This window comes from Folsomia candida, unplaced genomic scaffold, assembly GCF_002217175.1.
Source record: "Folsomia candida strain VU population unplaced genomic scaffold, ASM221717v1 Fcan01_Sc006, whole genome shotgun sequence".
In the NCBI taxonomy this organism is placed as follows: Eukaryota; Metazoa; Arthropoda; class Collembola; order Entomobryomorpha; family Isotomidae; genus Folsomia; species Folsomia candida.
In genome coordinates this window covers 3,842,881-3,869,567 of record NW_019091198.1, presented here as the reverse complement: position 1 = coordinate 3,869,567, position 26,687 = coordinate 3,842,881, and the positions used below count along the sequence as shown (strand labels likewise).

Below are 26,687 nucleotides of genomic sequence, written 5' to 3'. Positions count from 1 at the left end.
ATCAAATCTCAAAAAGACTTCCCACTGCTAAATCGTAATCATGTAGCTTTTCATGCCCCACGATGATCAGGAAAATTTCGGCTCGTATTTCGTCTCCTCCTCCACCTTTCCTGGACACCATACATAGTACTACATATGCAGTCTAATGACCAAACTCACCTCACCATCATTACAGGGGAGATACATCGTATTCTATACTTATGCAGACTAAATATATTCTGAAACCCTTAAAATATTCAACTTCTATTTAATAAGTTTCTAATAAAATTTCCAAGACGAAGAAATGTTTCTCATCTTTACGTGTGAGGTATGAATTGGCTTCTAAGAGGTGTTTATGAGCACGATTATTCGGATAATTCTGCTTATTCATTCTTCACTTCACCCTTCTTCTCACATGGTTTTCCTTCACTTTTTGCTGACCGATCAAACAAGCAACAAGAAAACTGTTAATCTCTTCAAAGGCAGGAAAGAATGTGACTATTTGCATAAATATTTTACTCCACCGTTCATTTCAATTCCCTTTCTTAATGGTTACACTGCAGTTTCTTAACATGAATTTAACGCTAATCAGGAAAGGAGGAAGAGAGACGATGAGCCACCAGCAGCCATCTCTAAAACTTATGCTCACGGGTTCCCACAACTTTTTGACATTTCAATCAATTCGTCAGATTTGTCAAACAGCTTTAAGAATGAATGAATGCATGAATGATGATGAGATGAACGCCACTTAAGAGGAAAACATAGTAACGGAATGACGAGGACATTTACCACTTAACCTATTCACTCGCTTACTTACCACAACCTTTCCTTTGCCCCCTTGACTCCGGACATTTACACCGAGCCATTGGCCATCCTTCAGTTCATCGTCCAACGGGGGTGACAAATCCGATGAGTCGACCTCTACATAATTCCCAAGGAAAAGTTAGCACCTTTTACACGCTTTTTAAGCAAGTAAATTAAATTCACTGCAATCGCAATCCAAACCCAAATTCAATCCAACCAAATTCAATCAAGAAAATGCAAACATTCGCATTCTTTGGCATTGCATTGCGTAATAAGTAATATCAGCAGTTTTCATTTCATTTGCATAATAATTTTTATTGCATTACATTTTCACACACGGTGCCCACACACATTTTTTTTTGGTCTTATTATCCACATCGTAAAATGAGACAAACTTGTGTAACGTGGTGTGTCGATTATTTACCTGAATGAAACTCAAATTACAGATATTCGGCTTCAAAGACGGACAAAATGCAACACTAAAATATAAATAAAGTTGACTTTGTGACAGACATTTGCAAATTCATTCGCAGCGGTTGCAGGTCAGTTTGCTGTTGATTTTTTTGCTAGTGCATGCGCGTGATAATCGATATATATATTGCTTTTTTACTGACACATATCAAATCCAGAGGTAACAAGACAGTTGCACAAAGTGCAAAAATAAATTGGAAACTTAAACATATAAATAAATTACATTAGTGCGTGCTGTTATTGAGTAAATAAGTAATTTTTGTTGTTATTAAGTGAGTGTGAGTATGTTATTATTCAAACAATCGCTTCCGGTTGTTCGTGGCGTATATATAAATTTTGTAGCTCAATGTATGTAAGCGTCAAGAAACGTCAAGAATTCTGGCAACAAAAGTTTTTTTGTGACATTTTTGGGAAAATCGAAATTCAATCTACAATCGATATTTCCCATTTACAGATCAAACATTTTCCTCATATTCTTGCACACATCTACACCATCTACTTTGCGATGGTGTGTGATTCATGATCATCGAACTCGTGAATCACAAGAGTCACTCAGAAAGAGAGTTGGTTGGAGTGAATGAGAAATGCTTTTAGTTTGCGTTGGTCTTCTCTAACGTATATAAAAATGGATCTCAGCCAGATTTTTCCCCGTCATTTGTTCCACTTCATCAACCACTAACTTTGACTCAGAAAAATTCAGAGAGGGTAAAAGTAAACGGCTTCTTTATCTCTGTCTTTTTAACAGAAAATTGGAACACTTTACAAGTGCATGGACGATTTTGCGTGGTTTTATTGTCTCCGTACATGCTCGTCTAGTCTGAAAAAGTTGTAAACTGATCTTGGTTGATTCGCGTTTTTAGGCAGAGAATAAGTGTATTTAAATACCATTGTAATTGTAACTCATCAATCATTCAAACTTGTGTATTTAGTTTTGCTATTTATAATTTCTGCGATGGTATTATCAATTGATAAACTATTACCCGCATGGAAATCCATGTAGTTGTACTTGGTAACCCACGGTGGAAATATGTCATTTACCATCAAGTGCCAATTACATATGTAATTATCGTTTACGGATATAAATACATAATTGGGTTGGCAAATTAGAGTTAAAAATGGGACTGAAACTAGAGTATGAAGCGATGGAAATCCAGAGCATGGGACACATGGAACTGGGGCGAGCATAGTTTTGGCACCGCATTTATTGCATAAAACTGCATTTATGCCATGACACATACGGAAAATAAACACTAAAGCTTGTTATTTGTATCCTGCAGAAATCTCTCCCTCCATTCTATCCAAGTCGAATGGTGGACGGAAGCAGTATGACCCAGCAATGGATGAGGTTGCGTGTACCGAAGAAACTAAAAGTGTGAAATATTTGCAACATGTGCAAATCCACTTGGTTTAAATTATTTGTTTCTTTTCATCCTGCAGAGTCGTCACGTAATGGACTTTAGTTGAAACGAGAATCGAAAGTAGAACTTGTCAACAAGGGACAGTTGCCAATTTAATAAATAAAACAAGTTCTCATTATGAAAACAAAAAAAACGCAGCTGTCTTAATATATTTTTTTTGCCTAATTTTTACGGACCTCGGCACATAATGAGGCTAAAGAAAGTACTATAATTCGACATTTGCTTTAGACATATTGATATTTACTACTTCGCATACTCATTGTAAGTTCAGATTGATGAGGGAATTCTGATCTGTGAATAGCAGTCAGTCACTAATGAAAAAAATCAATCATCAATCTGACACATTGGCTAACGTCGTTGTTGGCCATAAACAAATAAATTTCTGCGCTTGATATCGGACGTGTGTATGTATAAGTACGTACAAATGTACGTATATGGCGTATCCTCCAGGAAAATGATGCCTCTTATTATGGAGATGGGCAGCCATAAACAATAATTAGGTATCTGTCATATTCTCTGATTGCGAACGTCGAGAATTTCCTTAGTTCTTGTACACTTTTCTTTATTGGACTCCTCGGATGACTGAGGAGTGCAAAGCTGCGTTGTTTGCCCCTGCCTGATCACCAACCATTTGACACGCTTCATCATCCACTGCGAATACTGCTCTCTGACCACTTTCACGCTCAAAGGCAAAAGCCGTGAATTGTCAGCTTGAAGTATTAGTCAATCAGTAATGACTCGTATCGTGTAACGGAAAGCTTGCAAGAAATCGCTTACGTATCTACCTTTGGATAATCTAAACTTGAGATTATGCTGTCTCGTGAGCTAAAAAGATATTTTTAGGGCAGTAAAATCACAGCATAGGTACTGATATTTTGTACCGTTGATATATTGAATTTAGCAAATAAACTCTAAAGAATTTGTAATCAATAGTATCCAATTTTTTGTTAAAAAACATTAAACTGAGGACGAGTCTAACTAAGGCGACAGAGAGTATCATGCTCTAAAAATGGACAAAGAAGGACATTTACACTTCTTCCTTGTATATTTAAAATCTAATTATTTGATAGAACAGCCGGCATATTTAAAATAAACAAGTTGTCGCTCTTCTAAAAGTAAATGTAAATGAATGGATATCAACCAACACCAGTTCTTCAATACATTGTCGCTGTCACGGCATCAATATCACAGACATCAAGTGATTAACCGCTGCTGCTTCTATGTACATACTTGTTTAAGCCAGCATCATCTCCAGCCTGTGTAACATATAACTTAATTGACCATGTCGGGCTGTTTGAAGTAGATATATAAACATTTAGCAGAGCACACAGTTAGCTTTTAGATTACGAGTTGAAACTGAGGAAAGAAGTGACGAAAAAATGAGGCAATAAAATAAATGTCTCGACCTTAAACTGGAAGACGGACTAACTTGGAGAGAGATTAGAGATAGTATTCCTCTGATTTCGTGGAAGGAAAGAAGAATGCCCCTGGTTCTCTCTTGATGTATTATCAGTTATCGGCTTTGTTGACTGACACGATGTCTACTCGATGACTGAATATTCTGTCATATATCTCCACGCATTATTTGAAAATATTTGTAGCAGGTCGAAAAAATTTCAGGAATAATATTGCGGTAAATCCAGTAGGTTAGTCGTTCCATAAATGTGCTGGGCGAAAATTTTGTCGCGTATAATTGTGAGATAAATGATATTTTTGTACGCTTCTGGCCGTTGAGTTTTTTCTTAATTTTTCGCACTTACGCGAATACATCGATTCTCTCGATTGCTTAAATTATTTAATTAACGCCTCGTACCAAAAGCGCTGGAATGATTGGATAAGTGAAAATTAATTGCAATATATTTGCATATCAAGCCGTTGTACTTGTAATGACCAATCATAGAGAATAACGATATGCTTACTTGGGTATCTAAAGTTTGCATTATCTGTATGTACAATCAGTGTCGGAATCCTAATCCACTCCACGCAAAATTCTTTGTCTGAAGAAGGAAACTAACAAAACTCGTCAAGATCAAAATCCATCCGCGACACACGAAAAGGATGAAGTAAGACTCGACAAGTCAAAGAATTACTTTCCGAGTCTGGATTTCCAAGTCCACCATATAAAATAGTGGACGTTGATATGTCGAGAAAATTCATATGACTGATTGGTAATGGAATGTTCGGCAATTTCGTGTGGAGCTAACGTACCTAAAATCATGTCGCGTCTCGTCTCATCGCCTACCTTGCTTATGTTTGCTCCCTCCTTCACAAACTTCTTGTAGTTTACGCTCTCCAGTCAAAGTCATGAAATTGCTCCAAGTCAGAGACATCAAATGCAGACAAAAAGTCAACAAACGATCTGTCAAAAATACTTTTTATTCCTGAACGTCAGACTTTTTGCTTCTCCTCTTCACACAGTTTGCTTAGCACTGGTTCCTTGGACAAATAAGCTTCTAATATGAAGGAAAATAACCAAGATGCAACAACAACCCTTCTCAATTGCATGCTCTGACTGCGATTTCGATGCCAACTCCAATAACCATGAAGAAATGATCCATCGCATGAACACAGTAATTCCGCTTCTGAAGTAAATATATCCACACAGCAACTTTTCTAATTCCAGAATAAGATAAACTTGTAAAATAAAATGGCCAATAAAACCATGTATATGTTGCAATAGAACGATACATCATTTCCAATTTGAAATGGACTTTACACATAATTAGCACACATAATGCCATGTCAAATTGCGGACTAATAGGTGTGTAATTTAAATCAAAAATCCAAACCCAATTGGCATTGCATCGCCACATCGATCAAATTAGTCTCAAAGGTAAATAGTTTTTTCTTCTCGCATTGTCAGTGTCAGGTGAGTCCAGAAGCGTGATGTGAGATCTCGTGTGATTTATTTTATTACTTTGCACTTGTCAATTATCCATTGTTCTCTGTGACACCGAGTGCCTTGTCGTTGGTTCGGTTTAGCAAGACAATTGACAATCGGCCTGCCATCCCGTCACTAACCGTATTATCAGCTCCGTGATGCAGTTAAATTTGGTACTGCACTCGGTCAAATATATCACACGCGTATGTAATAAATATCATTTGTACATTTGTTAGACATGACTTTACGTTGCGTTATTTCTTCCTCAAATGGAAAGCTTTAATGATAAAGATATTCAAAAAATGTATTTAAGAGGATTATTCTACTTAAAAAAATGGTGCTAAAAATATAGACTACCAAAAATATGTTGTTACGTATTTTCTTTAAAAAACTCGTCAGAAAATAAATTTCTAAGGATGTACTAACCAACATTAAAGCACAATAATTGAATATACGAATATTTGGTGCAAAAAACATACAATAAAATTAGCACTGGATAAAGCTATAAGCTCAGTTTTCTCAGATTATATTAATCATCTAAAACTTATCAATATAAGCAAAATAAGCCTGAAAAACAAAATTGTCACAGAGAAAAAAATAGACCAAAACTTTTCAAAAATTGAGTAAAATTTTGGTGTCACACAAACGTGTGTTAGTTACAGTTTTAAAAACTGTCAAAACATAAATGCAATGCAATAAAAATTATTCAACATTTCAAAAATCAAAAACATAAATTCATAAAATATATGTGAAGCTTGATTGCATGCACAGGTAATGAGAAGGATTAACAATTAGTGTAGGTGAAAGTGAAGTTGTATTTTATGAGGTCAAAAAGAAAAGCAAAATTAAAGCTCAAAATTTCAGAAGTCAAAAAATCGAATGTTTACCAAGATAGAAGCGTTAAAAGCTGTTCAGATACATTCCCCAAAAAATCAGTAATATTGTTCCCGAAACCATTACAGCATTTACATTATAAAAGCATCCCATCGCTCTAATTAATTTTGTCCCGCAAATTAAGTGCAAAGCTGTGTATGCAAAACTACCGTTTCAAAAACAAGCCTCGTCATAATTTTCAGTTTCTCAAAAATAAACATGAGAAATTCATAAATTTTAAATTCCAGCAGTACTTCGAGCAGTTTCAAAAGTTCAAAGCCTACCAGTCAACCAATCCTTCCACCCACCCAGCCAACCACCCACCATCACCAAAAAAACGTTCCTCCAAAATGTCATAAAGAATGAATCGCCAAGCAAAAGGTCGGTCCGTCTTGTATGACAAATTACATACATAATTCGCATCATCGCCAAATGCATACTAAATACGTCCAAAAAAATAAATGCAGCAACTTCAAACCGAAAAGGCCAATCACTTCTAATAAATACAACTTATAATAAATGCTTAAATACACCCGCATTTCAACTTCCAACAACGCTCTTAAATATTATACTACGCCACGAAATGACAGCGAAAGAAGAAGTGGTGACTCACACTATAAAACATTTCAACAAAACATGAAAAGTGAAAGACAACAAACACTAACAAAGTGGATAACGGATGATCAAGTCGTGTAAAAAAAGTGCAAAAATCAAAAAAGTTGAAAATTCAAAAATGCAAACAGGCACACGCAAAAATAATGTAGTGTTACCCTTTTCGAGGAAAAGCAACTTACGCGGTTCATAATACCCGTTGGTAGGATCTATATGGATAGGGAATAATTACAATTAAAAGTTAGTCTACTAAATTAAATGTCTTAATTGTTTATACAGAAGAGAGGAGTATGTAAAATCAGCGGAGGTGATTACTTCTTATCGCGTGATATGCTACATGAAGTCATTAAATCAACATTATTGTTATCGCCCATGTTCATCAATCCGTTCTCTCGGAGCGTTAGATGCTCGTTGAGTGTATGTGATTAACACCAATTAACTCTAATAGCCGACTTCCTCTGTTGAACTTCTTTTGTTTGCGATTTGGTTCTTTCTAAAAATGAGATTTCCTTGTTCCTTCCTCCGAGAATTCGTTACCACAAAGTGCGTGTGTGCATATGTACATATGCTTCGAATGGAGACTCCAAAAAGAAAATGCAGAAGGATTTGCTATCAGCATCAGTAAGGTTAAAAAGGCTGTTAAAGGGTAAAAGTACAGAGATACATACTTTCAGTAAATATGTGTCTAGTTGTAAATAGATAAACTTCACTTATTTTCCCTCCATAAATTGCCTACAAGAAAGCATCCTTCCTAAAATAAAGTCGTGAGTCGGAAACTCTTCCCATTCATTAAATTAAAAGTACACATTTTCAAATTTTGCTTGTTATCTAAGGGTGTTCCCTGCACGACTACATTCGCTGCATAAATAGTACGTATACTCGAATAATATATGCATCTACAAGGTGTCTGGTATTATTGAATCGTATTAGAGGATGAGTAGCACAGGACGTCCGGCACTTACTGTCATGTGGTAAAGTTTCACATTAAAGCAAAGTTTCACATTAAAAATCCCATTATTTTTACTCTTCAGTGATATCTACATACATAAATATTCGTAATATCTTGTCTGAAGTGTCAATTATGACGTAATATTAAATACTGCATCCTTCTACATATTGCTACTAATCCTTATCGTCGTGCTAAAATGTCCCAACCAAGATTGCTCCATTTTCAAAAGCTTTACCTCGTTTCCCATCAGTGACTACTTGTTCGCAGTCCTCCTCATATCCGGACAGTGGACATTTGAACAATGCTCCGGAACGGTTGGTACCCTGCTGCAGATTTTGGCCTAAAGGTGCACCAACGAGTATCCTGAAAAATAGTAAAAAGTACAATTTAGTAAAATCAACTTTAGAAGGTGCATGTATGTAAATGTGTAAGTACATGCACATGGAGGCATTTTTCGCTTGAGAAACTGCTCTGAATTTAATCTAATGTGCCAAATTAATGTCATCATTACATAATTTGCATTCAAGAATGTTCTGTTTTTCTCGATTTGGAGCTAAATTTCTGAATTATTATAGTCTTAATTATATTCCTACATATACACTTAACCTCAGTTAAGGGTTTCATTATCAGATCAGAAACAAATTTGGAGTCAATTACGAAGGAAATGGGTAGTAGATAAAACTTGGACCGTGTCCTAATTTAATTCAAAATAGGCAACTAACTTCATGCTAATAAGTAAGGAGCACTGGAGCTGTGTACAGCAAGTCAAGAGGTGCAGCCGAAAAACGTCATTGTATTGGCAGCGCGAGATAAGTAGTTAAAATGCATGAAATGTAGTCAAGTTGCAAAAAAAAAATTTCTTATGCAAAAGTGGATGTTGGTGTGGCATAAATGGAACTTTATTCGGGGCAGGGTTATCATCATCGTCTATCCTTCGTAATGACAAGCATGTAAACTGATGTGCGTCTCTCTTCCTCTCACTGCAGGTGATAATTGGACGAATATGATCGGTCGGTGCAGACATTTGCTATCAACACTCAAGACGACGGTTAGTCGACTTCTGCTATATATACGCAGCAGTGTTTTCCAAAACCTTCATTTCAAATGTACAAGTGTTGGTATAATGTAAATACGAGTCGCCAGCTACATACATGTCGAGTTCCATCACATAAAATGAAATTAGAAGGAATGAGACTGCACAATTTTTATTGTTCTGGTACTGAGTGAAATGGATATCAAAATTTAGATCATCCGAATTGTATCAAGTTTCAGAGTCGAACAAACAACGCCAACCTTCGCCTAAGGTTTATTCGAGTACAAAATTGAAACCAGACAATAATTCTGCTTGGATGCATTAGTTTCTCATTTATGTTTAGTGTTGAGTATCAATTTAGCCATGTGCATAGTACTGCATTCCTGTTGTAACCAAGAAAACATTGGATGCAATAGTGTGCAGCCCACAGAATATTGAATATCAGTAATTTATATAGTTTTAAGGTATCAGTAAACCAGACAGAGAAAGTCCAAATCTAAACAAATAATAATAAAGAGAGGCTTTTATGCTGATGTGTAATTACAGCGAATTAATCATACACGTTTGAGTTTTCCCTTAATCTAGATAAACAGTAACTGGAGAGCTCATATGAATTCAAAACAACCATAATTTGCTCTTCAAAAATTAATGATGGGGATTTGTGTGCCATTCGAAATGACCACCCAGAGCTCAATGAGCAGGAAAATTAAATATGCATGGTGTGGTCATCCAGACAAAACTAATAGCACAAAGGATCGGAAAGATTTAAGGCAGTGCCTTATTTGTACTTTTAAGCCTGTAATGTTACACTAAAACCGCATAATTCCCTTCCAAGTGAATGTGTCCAATAGATAAACAAAAGGTAATTTAGATTGTATTGTTTTGTCATATTTTCTTCACTATGAAAATGAATAAGTGGCTGCATAGTGGTAGAAATTTTAAAAAACATAGGACTAACAAGGAAAATAATTGTTGGTCCTGTGTTTTGGTCATGTTCTCAAAAGAACGCCGCTGGTCAAACCCATGCCAGATAAGCACTTATTCTCAGATACTCGGGAATATCCGAAATTTCATTGAATTTTGCAACAGACTCTTTATCGTACGACAGTTTTTAAGGAGCTTGTGCTCACTAATGCCAGGGCTTATCCAAGTAGATATGCATATTTCATGTGTGACTGATGTGGAAGTCAAGCTCGAGATTACCCCTAGTTTGTTGATCTCTACATACGAAACAAGAGTTTAAACTTCTGTCTCTGTGGGACGACGATGTAGTTATTCTGGAAGTTTTCAACATGCTGCATTACGTCCAATTAACCCCACCTTATAAGTCTCTTGCACTCGTGCATATCAATAAATGGAAGAGAGCAATACGACGGACAGAAATTGTACACCTTAATTGAATGACTTATAAATTTTACTTCTTACTCGAACACAAGAATGATCTTCCAGCAGTTGGTCTCCTCCTAAATACTTATTTCGTAGGCTTGGCTAAACAACTAACAAACTGACTAAAACCCATTTACCAAAAATTTCTCTGGTAAACACATTTAAAATCTACCTGAAAAATTTAGTTCACAAAATTTGTGTATCGCTATTTATTTGTCCACAACTTACTTTCTAGACAGTTATGCTTGCTTACACATCTCATAAAAATACATATAAGTAGGTCCTGAACATCTCTGCTGAAAGTTTGTGTGTGTACAAATCGTGCTGTAATGCAATTGTATGTACCATTTACTGCCTTATTACATATTGTTCCTCAACAAACTGGGGAAACAAACTCTTGAACCACGCCAGTTGGCTTAAATGCAGACAAGTTGAGTGGACTCGGACTGATGGGACAAGAGCGAGAGATGAAATTATCTCCTTCAGAATGGTTATTGCCTTTCATTTGATTATTTGAAGTTCAAGATAAAAATTGTGGTGGTAACATCTCAGGCTCTGCTGGAGAAGAATGGAGGAGATAAACAACCTGACTGCAGGATGAATGATAGAATGACGGATGGCTTGTTTTTAAGATTGAATTCAAAGTGTATTATTTTGAAGTGGTGTGTGCACTAATAATAAGAAAACTCTTTTTTTATCCTCTTCTCGAAATAGATCCCAAAAGATCTGGGCATCGCCACGTTGTGTATACAGACTCGAATAGCATGGAAAATTTCAACCCAACCAAACCAAAATAATTGAATGCAATAATCTCAATGCCGTTCTGTCGCCGGCCAGAATCTCGCCATGATTCTGGTCCAGTGGAAAGGGTTCGATTTTGATATGGGAATGAAAATTCACCGAGTAAAGGAAGTCAAAGACTGGTTCTTCTTCTCCACCTTAACTTTGGACAGGAACATGCAGACTGGCAACCACACACAACCCTTCAAACTTAATCATATCACATAATCCTGCCAGGCAAGGTAACAACCTGACCTGATCCTCAACAAGATGACGTTAACTTTCTCGTTTTCTCTAGATTTCAATCATTGATCATCAAATGAGTGGACGGACCTAAAGCTTAGGTTGGATATCAGGAATGAAAAATGATCAAGTTTTTAATTTAATCACGCAATAATATCCCTGCTTCTTGTTATTATAACCCGTTGAAAATATATGTGTAAGCTGCTTATTAAGTGGTGCATCGTTTTGAAAGACTACTTATGTGAGCGCGTCACAAGAAATTCATATCTTGGAATTGTGGACAGATGATCAAGTTCCTTATTGCGTTTGCATTATGTATTCCGCATTTTAAGCATTTTAAAGCAATTGTTCCACAAAAACTAGAACCACGCGTTGTGCTTGCCCGTAGTTGAGACATTGGGTTCGCTGTTTGTCACTAAGAACGTGGACGGAGTATAGCAGCCCTCTGACAACTGACATGACAAGTAAATGTGATTTTTTCCTCTTTGACGGGTACAGTCATCAATTAAAAGTAAATAAAGGTTATGTTTGATTTCATCTGAAATACTGACAGCAAAACATCTTTATCAAATACAAGTTTAGAAAATAATCTAGAGCATACACACGAGAATCGCATTCTTGAAGAAAAATGTATAACTTGTACTATTCAAGTCCTGATAAACTAAAAAGACGCATCATAGAAACTTTTTGTGAGACTTCCGATCTGAAATGTGAGCCCGACAATGGGACTGAAGTTGGCTAAACCAATCTTTTACTTTTCTCAGCCACTAAACTTGGCACAAACCGAGCGAAGGACACTTTTTGCCTTGTGGTGGTGGTGGATGGAATGTATCTCAATCTGTAAATCTGTGATACTTTTATAACCCTTTTGCCCTTTTCTACCAACTCACAGAAAGAGACAGCAGCACAGAACGAACTGTATGCGTGTATATGCAGCAGCATAGCAGAGTCACCGACCAACAACCGACCAAAACTACACAAAAAATCTTTTCACGTCAAGCTAAAGAAAAGAGCGGAATTTGTCAGCATCTCCTCTACAAAATCTCTCCTCTCTCTTTCTTTTGCCTGAATATATATGTACATCTGTGATCTGAGACAATATAAGGCTCAGCTCCTACACATTGTACGCGATGTCCACATAAATTTCATAGGGACAGTTACAACTTGATCAATAATTCATGGAATAAAAAGTATTCCTAAGCGTTATGTAGGACCAAAGTTCATCCTCCCGCATTTGCTGACCATGCATAAACTGCAGTAAGATTGCAAAACATGCTATGGAATTTCATACCACAGATGAAAGCAATTATTACAACATTCCACAAAACACTTTCACTTGCGCAAGTGAATTAAGGATTCCTCTTATGCAATCCTTACATACATATATGTATCAGTAGAGTTTCTGCGTCGGGTGTCGTGCAACTCGGAGCAAAAGTGGGACAAACTTTGGGGAATGCGATATTTAAGTGCAGTTGACAGCAAACAATGTAATTAAGAGAAAACTCTGTCTAGTAAAGTAGCACCAGGACATAAAATCAAGAGGAATAAAATCCAATGGGTGAAAATGTGGGGCAGACAAGCACTTGTTTTTTTAGCTGTTCCACCAAGAGACTCGAGAAATTCCAGATTCTGGTCAATATTATTTCGGCATGAGGACACTGGCAAAGGAATTAAATTAGGAATTGTTTTAAAACTTTGCCACATACGTAATAATTTCCGTCACATCCAATCTTTTTACATCCAAGGCATGAACAAATAAAGAAAATGGGTGTGGTTTGACGTGTTTCATCTCCCATTGTAATTTACTCTAGTTAGGAGTGCTCTAAATTTGAATCCGGTTTGTTCTCAAGGTGAACCCAAAAGAAAAGAAAATTTAATTTCAGTCACACGAAATTTATACGTCTACTCGTTCCATTGAAGAAGAATGTGTCCATTCTTTTACACAGCAGAGTGTCTCAAATTGCAATCATTACGCAGTTTAATAGACAAAGATGTATGTATTCGTCTCATAAGGTATTTGACGTCTGGAAATCTCAAAATCCCAGCATTTAGGATGAACATGTTAGTAGGAAAAAAACCTTTGGGTGGAGGCCACACGATTTGAGTTCTTGGGTTTTTTCAAGAATCCATCTCAAATAGAAAGCTTGGTTTAAGATTCAAACTTATTAAAAGCCAACCTCCTCCAGTTTGCACAGATTTCTTCACTCCATTGGTTTATTGCATAAAAGTGAAATATTACCAAGAAATTCCACCCTTTGCGTCCATTTACTTACACCGGGCGACAGTGGTATGTGGTAAATATTCTCTATTCTGTAGATATTTAGCTGCTCTGGAAACCCTTGGAAAAGCCGTTCGGTCTGAGGTCGAAAAAGGGAGAGAAGAATTCGCCCCGTTGTGATGAGAAGGTCTCGCGTGCGTGAGTTATGAACGTCCCTCGACAAGTGAGGCTACATTATAGATTTAATGTTAATGCTAATGGTACATTTTTACTGCAGTCTGCCCGCCTTTGCCCATTGGATTTTTTTCCAAGTCACTTAAAAGAGACTCCACTTTACGTACTTTTTTGACTTGTTAACTTTTGAACCTGTGGAGCGAACGAGTAGTGAGAAGTGAACAAGTCAGGTGCACTGCACATATTCCCCTGCTTTGCTTCTCAAAGTGGTAAATGCCCTCGAGGAGAAAGGTGGAGATCACTTTTACCTCTTGGCCAAGCATTCATTTAGGAATTTTTTAAAACAAACATTGACTGTTAAAGGGGAGACTCCATCTCATGTCGATTATTACTCGAATGCAAAAGGTTTTTTAATGGGATTTCTCAGAGACGTAAATAAATCCGGATAAAACTCGTGAAATTATTTACCAAGAAGGGCATTTTCTGCTAAACCAACTGATTTTGTCGTTCCACATAGGAAACCCTTCAAAGCTTATCTATCAAGGATGCACATATTTCATCCCCTTGCAGAAACTGATAGACAGGCCATTTTCCTACATCCAATATTGATAAAGTTCGTACGAGTCAAAAGCCAATTATGAAAGTCATTTCTCAAGTGCATCTGACTCTTCTTCTGGGTGCTTATCCATATCGACAAGGAGAACAAAAATGCATGCATTCCACTCTCACTCGGTTCCTCTCTCTTTCTGCCTTTCTCGGTCCGGGTTCCGGTAACTAATTGGTAAATATGCGTCTAAAAAAACTCCCGGTAGCGAACTTACCAAGGTTAGAAAAGTGAAGTGCAGTTATCAAAATACATAATGATAAACTTGAAATTGTAACAAATATTTAAACTTCCATGTCCGCAGTGAGCAACAACAACTGCATGTGCTGATTGTGCTCAAGAGCAAATCGAAATTTACACACAGCCTCCTAATTCATACACCTCCTCGAAAAGTCTTTGCAACTTTTCTCGTACAGCAAAGCCACAGATGTGTGAAACTGGGGAGAAGATTCATCTCTGACAATGTCTCATAAAGCATCTATTCAGAACAAGAAGAACCCAAGTGGTTGGTTGGCTGGCTGGGAGTCAGTGCGAGTCTGTCCATAAAAAGAAAAAGAAAAGTGAAGCTTCTCTCACTTCAATCTTCTCGTATCGCTCCCTCAATTCACGCAAAGTGCAGAGTGTAATGTAACCAAATCTGTTTATAACTATGACTAACCGGACGGAACCGTTTGAAAAGTTTTAAAAAGCTTTCAAAAGTTTCAAAAATATCCAAATCTCAAAACGCTGTATTTACTCAAGACGATATGTGCATTCATTTATTATCATTTGCTTGTGTGTTCTACTCTCACTCTCTTTCTCCGATCCGCTCCGCATGCTAAGTTTGAGTCGATTTTCGTCCAAATTCGGATGTAAAAGAAAAAGGAAATGTGCAAACAAACGTAAAAATCGTCTTGGGTTGTCCAAACCAACAAATGTGCAGGCAGTTCATAATACGAAATGCGTCTCTCTGGAGGAAGCAATGCGTTCCAAAACAGCGTTGTATGCATAGTTATTCACAAGAGAAGGTTTTCTGTAATGTTGAGAGATTCAAACTTTTATTTTATGACTGTCAAAGACTTAATATATGTCGGATTTTTATGCGTTCTATGTCATTTCCATCTTCTTTGAGCTTCATATATGTATGCGTGCGTATTGTACGCATTTTTACCTATCCGACCCTGCGTTTTGTTCATCTATCTGTATGTATGGATATTTAATATACATACAGATTTACATACCCCGCAGAGAGTTGAGTTTGGCAAACAATATCGTGCCCCTCATTTTTTTAAAGTAGCTTTTTCATGTTTCTATGTATGTATTTGGATCGGAGATTGCAGCACTTTTGTACAAAAGAGACTTTTAAGAAGCAGTAGGAAATAAGGTTTTATAATTTATCATACATTTCCACACGAGGAAAATATGATGAACGACGACTACTACGCGAGTCAACCAGTAGAAAAAGAAACGACGACGACGAGGAATAATGTAATGAACCAGAGAGCCCATCAATAATGTCAAACAAAGAGGAAATCAGATGCAATTTATTTTCACTTTGGACGTGGGCAGTTGCATTTATCTCCGTCACAAAGGGATGGGAATCATGTGAATCATGTAACGTTCTGATTTGGGGCCTATCGTCACTTCCTCACAAACTCAAGCACACAATCGAATCTGTAATTGAAAATCGGAGGAATTTGAGTAGAAGGGAAACCTTCAAAGGACTGATCAACTAGAGATAAATCTGATTGTGTCGTTTCATTAACAAGCCATGCAATCAATGCCAATCGTAAGTTTCTGAACTGTGTCTGTTCTGCATTTGTAAAATGTTTGACCAAGTGGCAAGGAAATTTTGTAAAACGTAAACGTATGTCGTGCTTCAGAGATGAAAGACCAATTTCCTCCCACAATTTCCTAAATACTAAGTTTTGAGTATTTCAAGCGAATTGGTGAGGTTTAGATATTACAGGATTGATTGATTCATTCAGTACCCAAATCATAACCAATATTCCTACATAAATCCAGATACAAGTACACATTCGTTCACTTCATTACGCGCTGCACTGCTGAATAAATACAATTTAATGGTGAAGATTCAAAATGAAATACGAGGATGAAAATAATTTGAGCAGAGTGGAGAGAAATGAAATGAATAGTGCATGCATGCACACAACACAATACACTTGCAATTTAGTGCAGGGATTGCTTGTATGGGGCCTAATGACAGCATTATTTCTGTCGCTTTCATCCCCATGACTCATTGGAAATTGGGGATTACTATTATTATTATTATTATTGGGAGTAGAAACTGCCAGAATTTGAGATGACCCGAGGGATCGGATGCAGATCTGTGGCATTTGTCTCCACTGGATCAATTCATATTCATCGGGTTCCGCATCCGCCCACAACAACGGCTTAAATGTAATTCTCCCCTTCGTGAAATAAGAAGAATTCACTCCCAAACTTTTATTTTAACTGGATGAAAATAAAAATGGATATCATGTTGATTACATAACATTGAAAATTAGACAAAATTCTTGGGAAATTAAGGCTTCAATCTTTATTAGTTGGTTACTTACTATGAATGATTGCTGTAAAAACTTGGTCAATTTTGTAACAAGAGGATTACTATTCAACTCCTAAAGTGATTCTAGTAAACTCAAATCTCTGTTAAGTTGATGTCAATCATGATACAAAAGTGTGGAACAAAATTCCTTTTAAACTTAACCAATGCCCATCACAATCTGCCCTCAATTAGTGCTGATCCGTCCAGAGTTTTTTTGCTGAACCGCTCTAAGCTGATCCGTGAACGGGAGAATTACATGTGAAAACAACAATTGAATTTTTGACGGCAGAATTACAAGCAAAAATTTTTTACACAGTTTGAAAGTGTAGATGAAGAAAATCTTAATTCCGTCGTGATGCTGAGAAGTAAATGTGAACCATCACAGTTCCGTGGCGCTGAGGAAAAACAAAAGGTTTATTCCTTGTTGGCCACCTACGCTTAATTTCGGTTTGATTTGTGACGGTTGCGGATCCTTCATACAGATTTGAAAACGTGAAACTCCTTTATTCTTCTTGCTGTTGGGGTCGGGCAGTCGTGGCCGCTCCATTCTAGATTCTGACGGTGATTATGAGGTGCCCATTCGTGCATCCATTTTCATTTCATTATTACAACGATCAAAAACAACTCCTTTCAACGATGGCAGAGAGATCCGACTGCTGGAGCTGTGTTTGAGAATGGAATTACTATGTGCATCTCACTGATGATGATGACCCCGTATAAGAGTAAAGTTAAGTATATGGGTGCACATCCAGACACGAATAGGAAGACCGGTGGTGGGGTTTATAGAGAGGTTCCTGGTACTGCATATGTTCATGTGGGTGGTTGATTGTTAGGGGTGCTAAACACTTGTTCAAAATGTTTGTTGGAGGAATGGGGATGCGTCAAGTAATTAAATATGCTAAACACATGCTGTGTTTTGGGTGTGCAAAAATGAAAAATAATGATAATGCGGCGATAACTGTTATTAAATTTTAAATGTTCCCTTTGCCTTCATCCATTTGTTCTGTCTATGTCTTATCTTGCTTCTTAAAAGGACTGGTGTACAAGGTACTCGGCTGGCCGACCCAGCCAGCGGGGATTTTCTTTGCTTTGTACGGAAATTTGACAAATATGAGGTACACGTAGTAATTATATCATCCATCCCAATTCCAAGAGAAAGCGACATTCCAAACACCATCCCACCAACAAACATGCAAACACACAGGTACTCACTCACTCACTCAGATTTTGGAAACTTAAATTAGTGGTTTGGACCCAAGTGCATGTGAAACAATGGATGGTGGCAGTGCAGATTGTGCGAAGGTGGTTTCATGCACAATGCCACGCAATATTGAATAAAGTTAGTTGGCCATTCTCCCAATAATCTAATTCTCGTCGGTAATACTACTTGTGTGTAATCCCATTAGAGAGAAAGCACTTTTAGCTAAAGCTGAGGAGGCAAATGGACTTTTTCACTTATCGATTAATCTCATCCTCACGCATTCGATCGTTCACGGGTCGTGAACTCCTGGGTCGTAAACTAACCAAGTACGTGGAGTCATCTCACAATGAGATTCCAGAGACCAGATCTGTACGAACGGTATGGTAATGGTCTGCTAATAAATAGATTGGTTTGGTTCCTCGCATCATCAGATTGAATTTGCCAACGCTCAAACGCCCGCCTCGATAGGAAGGAAGGGCCACTCAACGTAATTTGGGAAACTTTGCTGATTGATAAGCTCGTTATGAACCACTTTGCACATATTCAACTCGAGCTATAAAACACATAAAAACGACGAGGAGGAAGTTTATCACATAGCTGACCTCAACTAAAGAAGTCGATCCTAAATGTCCTTGTAGTACAAAAATGCCCATCGTGGCACCCAGTTTTGCAATCTCAGCAATAATATCTGCACTCGTCGAAAGTGCTTAGCACCATTTCAATGATAATGGCCAAGTGCAAATGCCCCGCTAAAATACAATGACCCAAGTTTATCTGGATATGGAAAAGATTGCTATAAAAACCTGCAAAACAATAAATTCCATCAATTTTGACACTTGTTAAGCACGCGATCTGAGAAATTGCGGTACAACATGATGATATTAATTATGATGATTTGTTTTTCTCTCTCGAAATATTTCCAATTCTGCAAAAAAATCAGAAATGCGAAGTGACGAGATAAATCCACTTGACTTGACTTTCACTTTCCAGCCTGTTCCCAGCCTACACCATGGTAATTACAATTACAGACAATTATCCTTACTTAACCACACTTGTAATGGGGCGAAGGGTGAAACAGAGTAAATCAACGTGAGGAGATGAAACGTGGCATGAAATTGGAATTTTTATTATAATTTACGACTCCGCACCATTAAAATTCTAAAGTCGGGTTCTCCCTAACTTACACTATATTTGTCTCCGGAGGGTGAAAATTATGAATGAATCCTAACCACAACTCAGCCGCTCCAACTCGTCATAAAAGTATGGGAAAAAATATATTTTTTATGACTTCTCTACGTACATATAGTGCCAAATTAGATGCAGAATAAAAGCAGCAGCATATAGTTATTTTTTTACAGCACCACTTGATAGAAACCAATTTTGCTCGCTACTTTGGACTTCTGGGCTTGAAAAATTTTATGGTGGTGGAATTACATATTTAACTCAGGCAACTTCAAGTATTGTAAATATGAAGGATGTATAACCAAGTAGTAAGAAGAAATTGTGTGCAAAAATCCCATCTTGAGAGTGAATATTCCCATCAGCCCATCTATCTTTCTTACCTTTATGCATATATATTTTTTTAAGTAAATCATGTCCAAAACTTATACACATCAGTTTACGCCTCAGTTGTCCAAGACACTGCAACAATGGAGACCAAAAAATCGTCCATCCGAAGAGGATCAAAGCGAGAAGAATCAGAATCCTCTCTCGGCCTTAATCTTCCTACAGTCTCACAAAAGATATTTTTCATTGTGGAGAGGAGAAATAGGAGTCAATTTAAATTTCAAGATGCAGTCACTGGACTCTCTAGTAATTGAACCGACTGGCTTCCTGACAATGAGTCGAGCTTCTGGGCTTAATTGGATTGCTTCAAAGTCAAAATGCAATCTGACTCAAAAATAAATTTAGGATGGACAATGGAAAGATTGAAGAGGGGTTTAAAACGAACTGACAAGGACGTCTCAATTTGTTTCGTCTTGTTTCTAATGAGAAACTGATAAATAATCCAGAGCAGCATTAATATTCTAGACTAATTGTGAGTTGACCTTATCTAAAAGTTCTTTTGTACAAAATTTCAGCTGAAATCGTAGATAATCAATCAATGCCCATTTATGTAGAGAGGAAGCTCGTATATTATCTGAATATTCGCATAATTTTGATATTTAGTAGCATGTAATCTGCGTCTGGATTTCTTGTATGGTTGATAAAATAGTCCCTACTGTACCAACCAAAAAACACACTTCAGACGTACTTAGCCTGAGCCAAGTTGTTGTTAATAATTGATAGCACCATCACAACTTTTTGTATTTTTCGACAAATTTCTCTCATCTTCGAACTTGAATTTTCGAAATTTGTGTGCAAAATTTCAAGTCAATCGGATAAGTTTTACGAGCGTAATCGATATACAATCAGACAGACAACCAAAACGAGCCTGAGTCTGGCCAAAAAAAACCCTGAATCCGCTCGCAGATTTGTACCACACTTAAATATTTATGGCAATATGAAATCGAGGTGTGATGTTTATTCGAAGGCGAGGCCGATGTTAAGCTTTTGATTAGAAATCGATATTTGAAAGATTTGGGTGCGACTCAGAATTCACGTTGGAGATTAAAACCTGATAAATCAAGAATGTTCAGCACATCCACTCTCTGATTTTAATTTAAGACTTGTCCAGCAGAAAGAAACTGCACCCAATCCAGCATAAGGTCACTCCGTAACAAGCAATTCTTCAGGAGATAAGTTGACAAGAGAGGAAATTTCAAAGGCTTGGATTTGCATACTCTCAAATTTTACAGCCTCCATGTAAATTCCTTGCGTGATAAAAATCTCTTCAAGTTTTGTCCTCCTCTCGCACCGATACACTCCTCGGATTGGTGATTGTTTGTTATTTATCATACAAATTAAGATTCGCCCTCGGTCAGCGACTGCATACTGAACTAGGCAGCCTAATCTTGATCTCAAAGGATGTACAATCTTCACTTATTGCCATGTTGGACGTGGTGGGCAGCCCATTTATTTTTAGTTCTTTACACACTCTTTATTCTTCGTTGACAGCAGTTGACACTTTTGATTGCAAGTGTGAATTTAAATTCAGAGTGGGTGAGACGACACTTGTTGAATTTCTATCCAGTCAACAGACGTGCTTGGCTGGATTGGTTGACACTATCAATATTGGCATTGCTATTCATACTCAATTATTCCCATTCTTTATCGTCCCTCATTCAACACTTTTCTAGTCTTTCATCACATTCAAATCTAAACGGATAGATGGATAGAGCGACGTGTTGAATGCGTTTTGAATCTCAGTCAGTGAATAATACGTGAAGATGATATTTACTCGAGCGAATTAATGTCATTTGACCTGCATCCGGGAAGAAATATGTAGCCCGTCATGTCCTAAGACCAAACATGTACCTTGCAACATGCAACTGAATCTGCTATTCGTTTCATAAGTGCAGACTACTGAATCAACTTCAGTTCAATGGTGCCAGACTTTTAAAGTCTACATATTAAATTTTGATCTAATTTCGCCTACAGTAAAATTGCACTGCATGTTCTGCTTCGTGCCAGAGATCAGGTGTCGCATGCATTGATTCGTTAGTTAACAAATGCATCGCAACTTTATTCAGAAGGTAGTAAATAAGTTAGTTGAGGTATAATACATGCTCTTTTTATCTAAAGAGCATGGTGATGAGTCAGGAAGGAAGGGGTGACGGTAATAAATGTGAAAGGAGATCTTGAAAGAATACAACAAGACTTGAACCACTGTCCACTACAGGCAACCCTACGCGATATGCTATTTGTACGTCCTATGCATATATGCAAATGTATTTAAACGGATTGATCCAGCCGAAAGGAAATGTTTCTGAAAAGCAATTGAATTTAATTTTGGATCGGTTGGTTAATGATGTTTCAGTCAGTCTCCTCGTCAACGTTGGAACCAAAGACTAACTGGATGGATACTATTAAGTATCCTCAGTTTGGCCTGAACAACATTCCACTCCTTAGTTGGCGAGGCGAGGTTTCGTTTTCAGTTTCAATTTTCTCATTCGAATTCTTTTTGAATCAGACGGTGTGCTTGGCTGCCTGCGTATCGGCTGGAGGAGAGTAGAGGCGTTTTTAAAACAGATTCACCAGCCACATCCGTCTTTCTTTTGCCTTGCATTGATTGGAAATTAGTACGTAAATTACAGCCTGATAATCAACCAGTATTTTTTTTAAAGAAAAAGCATTTTGGGTTTGCTTAGTAAATTTAGTAATGAGTGATGATGGGTGGTGGTGTTTACATACATACAGATTTCTGCATTCAGGACTTTCATTTTAGTAAAATTCTAAAATAAATAAGACGAAAATTAATTCAAAATTCTGATTAACGACACCGTGTTAAATCTTTTGTTGAAAATTACCAAAATACATAAACCGGCTAGGTTAGGTTTTCTATCGATCTTCTGTAAATAATATTCCGCATAGAAATAATTTATTACATGTAAATTTTTAAATTTATAAAAAGGAGCAAGTCAAACCCACCAACATTTTGTTACACTCATACGCTCCATCAATCCGCTTAATCAATGATGCGTTGGGTTTGTGTACATAAATTTGTTCATGTTCCGAGAGTAAGTCAAGTGTGGTGAGAAACATGATATGCCGGCGTTTTAAAGGAATTTTAACTCGTAACGCTAACGCTTGATATTTGTTTAAACATTTTTGTTTCAAATTCTAAATCAGTCCGGCCGACAGTGCTTTGCAACCCAACCAAAAGAGCTCCAACATCACATCACATCACGGCTTTTAATTCCTGCTTTGATGAAATGGGCGTTGTTAAATTTTATGCAATGTGGTGTTTGTTTATAAATATAAATTAAAATCAAGCGTAAAATCGTTCATGTAAAGGCATACAATTCTTGAATAAGTTTATGAATAGTTATTATTTTTTCACGGGAAAACTGGCTCTCGATTATTAATACAGCATGCAAAATTTCAAGCGTCTAGTGTATCATATTCCCACAGTCGGGTCGGATTTCAGATTGGATGCAATATCCAATGGAGTACATGGCAAAAGGTGCAACGCTGCTAAAAGCACACATCGCTTGGTTGTTACTCCTCTTCAATTTAACAATTACAACGTCGATGACAAGTTTTCCATCAGCTTAACACGGAAAATGATGGACACAAATTCTCCCAGGATTATTACCAAGATGACACGTTGAATTTGTCAAAACGAGGAAAAATCTGACAATGATTGATGATGAGATTACAAAATCTCTTGAACCAGATAGTTTTTCTACCTTGTTTTGCATATATTCTAGCTTTCGGAGATCTTAACTGATTCCTTGGATGATTATGAATTGTGTGTGTGTGTGTACCTGTAGAACAAAGGTGGGTTTTATTTATGCACCGGTTTACAGGCATGCATGAGGTGGGAGCGAGACAGAGAGTGAATAAGCAGCTTAGGGATGAATTGGATGATTATAGTGATTAAGTGACGCGTTTTCACCATGCGACAAAAAAGATTATGGTCATTAACTCTTCATCTCGACAGAGCGAGAATGCCACAAAAATTATGCTCTCTTGCATGCACACGGGATGGAAAAAATCTCCTCTATTCGCATATTCGTAGGTAGGTAGAATGTACAATGTATTCGCTGAATGTCAGTTCTTTTGCGTTTTTGCCAGCAGCATTATCCATCATTTGCACATCATTTTGATGCACCAACACCAGCCCAGGAATGGTGCTTTATGTATATTCTCGCAGAAAAACAACCCCTGCTGTAATTGTGTACTCGGTCTTTAGAATGTTTCGCTGATTTTATGGCACGGCGGACAAAATTGAATTCGCCAACGAGACCCAATTTTGCAGTTTGTTTAAACCGAGAGATTAGATCATCTACAGAATTAAGACGGAGAGAAGAAAAGATACAGATATCAGGTCCACTCTTCCCTCTTTGCTGCTTGCTATATATGAAGTAAACATTAAACATTGTTGTTTATACGAATAGTTTCAAAGCCACGGAGATTGCCTAATCTCAGTGAATGCGTAGAGAGGAAAAATATAAAGTTCAAAAGTCATCTTTTAATGCCAAAAAAAAGTCATAGCACAAAAAGAGAAGGAATCCACTTTCATGTTTGAAGTTAAAGTTTAACTTTCTCAGTACATACGATTACAACATCAACACATATTTTTAAGGTGGGTCAAATGGACGAATAATAATATTGGTATACAAACGGAGACTCGTGAACTTCATGAAATTTCCTACTTTCAATGCAAAGGAATTACTATCCATTGGCTATAACAAATTTCATAAATGTGACAATGAAACGCCTTATTTTTTGGCATTTAATAGTTAACAATGTTATGTGTACCATTTTTAAATTTGCAGCACCTTCGGTATATGCAAACATGTGTGCAAAAGCTTCCTCAAAAGCAGCCGTGACACATACGAGACATTCCTTTCCGACAGACGACTTGAAAAACACCGGGATCAGAATTCGACCCAATTCTTATTTCAACACCATTAAACCCAAACCTAAACCTCAATTTAGCCAGCTTCTTTTCACGTACGCACTTACGACCAAACGAACGTGACCTAAATGTCTGGGAACAATTTTGCTGAAAAGTTCCGCGTGTCGGTGTTGGAGGTTTTTCCCCTCCTTCAACTTCTCCCTCTTCTCCAAGAAGAGCTTAGAATTCATTCAACTAAAATTTTACGACTTTTCTGTATTTTTTATTTTTTACTACTTAGCGTTTTCTCTTATCACCGCACTTTACTTTTCGAGAATGAAGTTGACAGACGTCTCAGCTTCAATTCGTTTTAATGACTTTCATTTGCCAAATAAAAATTGAAATATATTTGCATAGGTCAACTAACCTCTCCGTGCGTCTCCTTATCAAGAAGTAGCGGTTTCAAATTAACAGCAACTACCATTTCTGTATATTAAGCCCTCGTCATCGTCCTCCTGCTTAGAAGGGAAGCGGACAAATGAATATACATGATGTAATCATGAATATTGAATAAGAATGGGGTGATAAGAGGACAAGTCTTTAAATAGCAGACTGAAACGTGTCCCTCTGTAATCTTTTAAAGAAATAAAGAATAAAGTGGGTTGATAAGGTTTATTATACGTACGTATAAGAAATAAGAAGAATAATGACGACCGGACGCTGTATGGACGGTGGCTCGCTGTAATATTGCGAATGATGAATTATTCATCACTGGTGATTTAATTTATGACAAATACAGTGTTGTGCATTGCACTCTGTTCTCCTGTGCAGAAAGGACGACGAGATGCAAAGAACGGGTCATAAAAAAACTCTCAAGTGCATTTTCCCATTGTTAATACGTACATACGAGCGTTGAGTGATTGGACAGTATGAAACTAAATCACGTCACAAGTGGGATACGATGATCACTCTTCTCGTCCTAAGAAAGCACAACACAATGGTTCTCTGTTACAGCAGAGATTCAATCCATCTGATAATTAATGCCCTGCAGTCACTTGGCTTGACTTGTGAAGAGACAAAACTTGTTGTCATGCACTAAATCAGGTAATTATTAAGGATCAAAATAAAGTGTCCAATGCCGAATTGATTGAGTATGATTATTATTTTCAGAAATATTTAGTGTGATAAGCTGCACTGGGGGATTAACTTGAAGCAAAGAGAAACGCATCGTACGGAACTTTACCGTGTGTAATTTATTGATAATAAATAAACATGATACTGGATTCGAAACAAAAAATTCTTTTGTATCCTTAATAATAAATCATCTCTTGTTTAGATAAGTTCAGATTGCGTAATCAAATTCAATGATCAACAATCAAAAGCAAATATCGAATTAAGCACTGCTGCGTATTTTATTGTTGAACATGGATGGGCTTGAGAGTCGAGTTAAGATGCAATATTGCGATAGTATTTAGTCAAGTGGAGGGTGGAGGACAGAATAAAAGTGCAATAATCCACTGTACGTATGGCCACATAACTAACTAACCAACCCACCAATTCAATTCATCATCTATTGTGGCGGTGTGAATAAATAAATACATAAATGCACGAGAAATTGCTGAATAAATAAAAATACTGTTCATAATAAGGAAGTCAAATACAGTTATTTGCTGTGTTGTTAGTACCGTCGTGGCTACACATTTCGCACTACGTGTTCATGATAAACACGGCTATGGACCACACCACCAACTGCATTATACCAAAGAAATTATCATGATTGCTTAGTTCTCCAATGAACAATATAAAAAGAAGGAGTTGGGTTGGATAAAATGTTGCAAAATGTTGCTTCGAGTTAAATTAATCTGTTGTTACTTAACAAAGCCGTCCAATTAATGGATCGTAACATTTTAAATTGGATTGGGTTTCCTCTCAAGATTTATTTCTTATTACAGACCGAGAGAGGTTGATTAGTGAATCGCTTATTGCCAAATCAAGATTGCATCTCATCTCACTACCACTTGATTTGACGTCAAGACCCACCACAACATAATATTCCAAGCAGAAGTACTTG

The 26,687-nt window shown here is 37.1% G+C and overlaps 1 protein-coding gene and 1 long non-coding RNA gene across 3 annotated transcripts in view; one reads left to right on the top strand and one right to left on the bottom strand.

Moving 5' to 3' along the window:
- Positions 1–26,687, bottom strand: part of LOC110851138 (integrin alpha-PS1) — a 50,936-nt gene that overhangs the window by 7,632 nt on the left and 16,617 nt on the right. Inside the window, exons 3-5 of one of the 2 annotated variants that reach the window (XM_022098786.2) lie at positions 8,223–8,350; positions 7,221–7,247; positions 797–900 (exon numbers count right to left, since the gene is read on the bottom strand). In XM_022098786.2, the coding sequence (XP_021954478.1) occupies positions 797–900; positions 7,221–7,247; positions 8,223–8,350 (259 nt within the window). The remainder of the gene's footprint in view (positions 1–796; positions 901–7,220; positions 7,248–8,222; positions 8,351–26,687) is intronic. The other variant, XM_022098787.2, reaches the window with a different exon arrangement.
- Positions 1,862–2,805, top strand: LOC118436081. The gene is made up of 3 exons (XR_004835187.1): positions 1,862–1,959; positions 2,532–2,624; positions 2,692–2,805. It is a non-coding gene; the product is annotated as an uncharacterized LOC118436081 (long non-coding RNA).